Source organism: Thunnus albacares, chromosome 8, assembly GCF_914725855.1.
Source record: "Thunnus albacares chromosome 8, fThuAlb1.1, whole genome shotgun sequence".
NCBI classification, from domain to species: Eukaryota; Metazoa; Chordata; class Actinopteri; order Scombriformes; family Scombridae; genus Thunnus; species Thunnus albacares.
In genome coordinates, this window is record NC_058113.1 from 30,879,020 (window position 1) to 30,884,336 (window position 5,317).

At 40.1% G+C, this 5,317-nt stretch overlaps 1 protein-coding gene across 1 annotated transcript; it reads left to right on the forward strand.

The window, feature by feature from the left end:
* Positions 1–361: 361 nt before the first annotated feature.
* Positions 362–4,863, forward strand: LOC122988103 (protein S100-A1-like). Its single transcript, XM_044360267.1, has 3 exons — positions 362–467; positions 2,539–2,701; positions 4,504–4,863. The coding sequence occupies exons 2-3, from the start codon at positions 2,561–2,563 to the stop codon at positions 4,669–4,671; spliced, it is 309 nt and encodes a 102-aa protein (XP_044216202.1). The 5' UTR covers positions 362–467; positions 2,539–2,560; the 3' UTR covers positions 4,672–4,863.
* The last annotated feature ends 454 nt before the right edge of the window (positions 4,864–5,317 follow it).

Sequence of the window (5,317 nt, forward strand, 5' to 3'; positions counted from 1 at the left end):
TTATTCTTATAACTGAGGAGTGTGTGTATTTTTTGTGCAGTGTAACCAACAGCTCTTACAGGGTGAGAAATTATTCCATCTCTCATGCTCAGGATGAGTCACCTGATGCTCAGTTTTCCATATAATCTTGGTGGGTGGTGGTGATGGTGATGTCGTTATAACCATACATGCATATTTGCACACCCAGAAACACACTCAGATAGCTGTTAGTCACAGCTGTCCTGCTATGACAAGGTCAAAATATCAGCCGTGAAAAGCGTCTTTTGTGCTGAGCAGTAGCCATAAATCGCCTGTGGTTACCTTACAAGGCCAGACGGTTCACCTGTGCAGGAGGTGATGTTGCTGCTGTCCGGAGGGAGGCGCCTACCATTCAGATTCATTTGCACGCAGGTGAGAGGAGCCCATATAACTGATGAGATGAGAGCTGAATCCACTTCCTGCAGCACCTGTTAACTTCAGCGGTTAAGGTGAGTCAATGATGTTTGTGCTTGTGTGCTATTTAATTGTGTTGTGTTCAGAAACTAAATGCAAAAGATTAAAACCGTCAGTTATGAGAGGTGAAAGTTCAAAAGTCCACCAATGGAGAAAAAAATATGATAAAACGTGCAAACTGATAGGAGTTTTTTTAAATTATTTTGTTCTATGACTTTCATGTGGAATTGTGTCTCGGCCTGTTTTTGAACATTTCCGAAAGCTGCATGCTTTAGTCTCTGCTTCAGTTAATTAATTTGACATTCAAAGCCTTTTTAATTAGCTCGCTGATCGCGGCGGGAGTAAATGATTAACGGCAATCATCGAAACTAATCAAGGGGATGGCGCCACATTATTCAAGAAAACATTATGTAGCCTCTCATATCTTGTTCTGAAACTCTGAAGTTATTCATAGAGTCACACACACACACATACAGGTATAGAGCAGCCTGAATAATGGATGAGAGCACGTCTCTCCTCATATAGGCCAGATAAGAATCATCGCAGTATAAATGATGAAATATGACCAAGCTCTTAAGAGTTAATCATCAGCGTGAAGGCATCAGGTAGGTTATGTAACGTAATGCAAGCCTCGATCTAAATCTGCTTTATGTACAGGCTGCCCTGCAGGGGGTCTGTCCTTTGTGCTCCACTGGTTCAGGGAGTTGGGAGGTGAAATCACTCAGCCCCCCCCCCGTGGCAGCTTCTCAGGTGTCTTAGTAGTGAAGGGCAGGTGTAAGGTTAGATTAAAACTGTTTTAACTCCGGCTGTCATGCCTGACCTTCTCCATCTGTATTTTATTTGGCCTTGAGCTGAGTTTCACACAAGCATCAGCAGGTTTGATACAGAAGTTCAATTATTAAACACACACACACACACACACACACAAGATATGGTGACATTCTTTGTTTATGATTTCATTATTTAAGGGGAAGACGTCAGAGACAAGACTGGAGCACACTGATTGATTTGCAGCCTTTTTAATAGCGCAAAAGGAAAGACGTGTAGCTCTTGCTGTTATTTTTTTTTTAAGTACTCAAGGGATTTCTCTCTCTTATGTTTATGCAATTACCCACCACAATCAACAGATTGATGATTGATGCCCCCGCCACCACCACCACCACAGGACAAAACAGATTGTGAAACATTCATCTCTGCATGGTGTCTCTCAAAATGAAGTTTTTGACAAGCACAGGCACAACAAACAGGTTTTTAGAAATCACTTAAAACACAGTTTGTGAGTGTACTTCACTTCAATGTACAAGAATCAGAGTCTTTTTTTTCTGCATTAATTGATTTGTCACTTTATTATTTACTTATTCGGGTATTATTTGAACGTCTCATTTTGTAACACATGTGTTTTATTGCTATTGAGGCTGAAGACTCTTCCTGTTTCTGACTATGAGCCAAGAAAAGATGAATATTTGAGTTTTTCTATGGTTCCTTTTTGTAACACTAGGCCTACAGGTGACACTCACACATGTAACTGTATCAGAAAACAAAATTGGTTTTCAGGTTACTCAAGTGTTGAGGAGTGATGACTGAATGAATGAATGAGGAAATCTGTTAAGTGGTCAGAAACGTGCATAAATACATGTGTATCTAAAAATATTTAACGGTGGCTAAGGTTGTTAGACATCCTGTAAACTACACCGAGCGTTTATGCACACTCACACATCCCTTTACATCTGTTAGTTGTGCTCAGACTGGGCTCCCTCCTGCAGCATTTTCTTCTGCAAATTCCATAAACCTTCACTGAACCCTCACACTCTCTGCCTGTCAACTCCACCTCCTTTTAAAAATAACAGCACTGACAACCTGATATCTGCAGTGAATTTATTTAGTTTTTCCCGTTCAGCCTCCTGCTGGAAAGAAAAATCACTTATCTTTCAGCATTCATGGACACCTTCTGTACCAGTAACGGAGTTGATGGAGGTGTCAGAGGCTGCTGGTTCTCTGCATACAAATTTGAAAATGATCTTGTCCAATCTGTCTTTTTGAATGATTTCTTCCTGTTATGCCTGTTTTTTTTTTAATTGTGACTCTCGATTTTTTTTGTTCTTCCAGGCATTAAGTGTACGACTGAAAAATGAGCTCCCAGCTGGAACAGGCCATAGATGGCCTCATCCAAGTGTTCCACTCCTATTCGTCAAAAGAAGGCGACAAATACAAGCTGAGCAAAGCGGAGCTGAAGACCCTGTTACAGCACGAACTCTCAGACTTCATGGCGGTGAGTATCTTGACTGGATTTGGAAGCAAAATAGAAATCTTTACAGACTTGATGTTATGTTAAGAATCCTAATGTCACAAATCTATGCCTCTACTGGTTAGTGAAGTATGAACAAGACACTACAGTGACTGAAGTTAACTGAAGTCACGTAGTCTGTACACAGGTTACTTGCTATCCAGTCAAAAAGGAGACCAGTCTGACCAGTCTGCACAAAGCATAGCATATCTCCACCTAACTTTGGTTATCAGGACAGCTGCATATCCCAGCCAACCTCAGTAGACAGAGAAATGAGCCGCTCTGAAATAGACAGGTCATGTAATGCTCCAAGGATAGAAAAATGACCAGATAATGACCCGTGGTACACAAATATTTCCCCCACACATGTAACCAAAAGTTATTTGCCATTCACAATACTTAAAATGCAACAAATGATACTTAGAAGACTTAAATACCGCTAAGTTTTTACTACTTAATTTATTCAGCTTCTCTGGACTCAACCACAGACCGTTTATTTTGTTAACTGACTAAACCTTTTATAGACCTAAAAAAGACATGCAGTGTTTACAATTAAACAGAAAATCAAGAATTTCTACCAAACAAACATCTTAGACATTTAGCTCTTAGATCAGGGGAAAGCCGGGCATTTCCCATTGTGCATTGAGGTCTTACAGCAGTCGAGAGCAGATAATAGTGGTTCGGAAAACTGCAGCCGCCGTGATCTCATGAGGTTATCGTTGCTGATGTCTGATGGCCAAATTCAAGGTATCCCTCCTCTGAGGCATCCTGCTAAAACTACATTCAGAATATAAAACCCTTAGAAAGCAGAAGACTAGTTTCAATTCATGTGGTCAGCAAGTTATAACCACCTGAATGCAGACTCATGATTGGTACAACATGGTTAAGTCATATTCCCAAACTCTGTAAGTCGACAAGGACCACATGAATGCATCATTAATTAACTGACCCGCAATGGGTTATGGGATACCAACGAATGATTTCAAATGAATGTTAGTTCATTCAGTTCAGTCTGTTTGTTTCAACTGTGTAGACACAAAAGAAACCCGCACACCGATTATTTGTTCCATCAGATTCATATCAAATTTCACCTGCTGAAGGTTCAAGGACAAAAATTTTGTTAAAGTGATCATCAGAGAGCAGGAGCTTTGTTTGTTTGCTATGGGGTGCAAGAGTTTTGTTGTAATTTACCTGATGTATTTAGTCTCAAAATGTTCAAGTACCTCTCTAATTGCCTTCAAAGTACTCTCCTTGAGATGTGATACATTTCCTCTAGTTATCTTTTGTCATTGTGTCCTTCTGCTTCAAGCTGTTGGCATACGCCACCTAGATGCATATCCGATAACTACACCCTACTCCCTGAGCTATCTAAGGCTTCCAGGAACTTTTGGTTTCCTCCATAGAACTCAAAGGAGACAGCTTCTGAATTGTGGCACAGTTAACCTCTCACATGCTGTTTAAATTTGAATGTAGTCAAACCCTTTAGTGACCAGCAAGGTACCTGAATGTAATATCAGGCCTGTATCAAAGTACAATGTAAATAGTACACTCAGTTATCAAACAGTTATCTATTCAGATGAAAAAGGCCCATTACTATTATGGTATGCAGCATTTTGGGAATGGCTATGATGACTGGATATTGTACCTTAACACCTGGGAACTTCAGATTTCTAAGGCTTGTAAGTGTGTGTAGTTGCCATTAGAATTTGATCTTGTGAAACAAATTTCTCTCTGGTTCCATTTTCATTTTCATTGACGCCTCTTCTTTTTTTTTTTTTTTTTTTTAGGGCTGCAATGACCCAGGAGGGATCGACAAGATTATGAGCGACTTGGATGAAAACGGAGACCAAGAATTAGAGTTCCAGGAGTTTGTTGTTCTGGTCGCTGCGCTGACTGTCGCCTGCAATGAATTCTTCGAAGACGACTGCAAAAGCAAGGACAAACAGAAAGCCTGAAAATCTGTTATTTTACGTTAAATCGATGACCCCTTTCTTAACACAGTTTATATACTAACAATGTTAGGGACGTAAATGTTTAAATCAATAATCACAGCACCTTGTAATGTTGCAAAAGACTCATCACTGATGACCAACTTGATATTTTTATGTCCTTCAAAAGACTTGCATAAATAAAGATGTAATCCTGTTTCCACATGTCTGTTATTTTAGGAGGTATTGTTTTAACACCTATCACAAGCACATGCTAGAGAAATCTGTCCCATTAAATATTTTTTTCAAAGATCACTATGACACATGAGTAAAATAAGACCAGTAAACATGTAGGTCTACTACATGAAGACAGCCTTGGGCACCACCCAGTGTCTGTTGTTGGTTACTCAGCCTGTTGGTCCTGACGTCATCCTTTCCTCCCAGTTCAACGGCGCGCTGCTCACCCAGCAGCTCTGCTCCTCCTTTTTTTTGTTCTGCTTTTCACTGAGCCAGGTACAATAAATGACATCAGTCCTGCAGGCTCTGAAACGTCGCCTGTCCTTCGTCAGACACATTATATCTGTGCATTTCAAAGGAGGAGTACTGTAAAGTCACTGACAGATAAAAAAATAAATAAATACATTCATTAAAAGAATGCGCTACAGGCAACAGA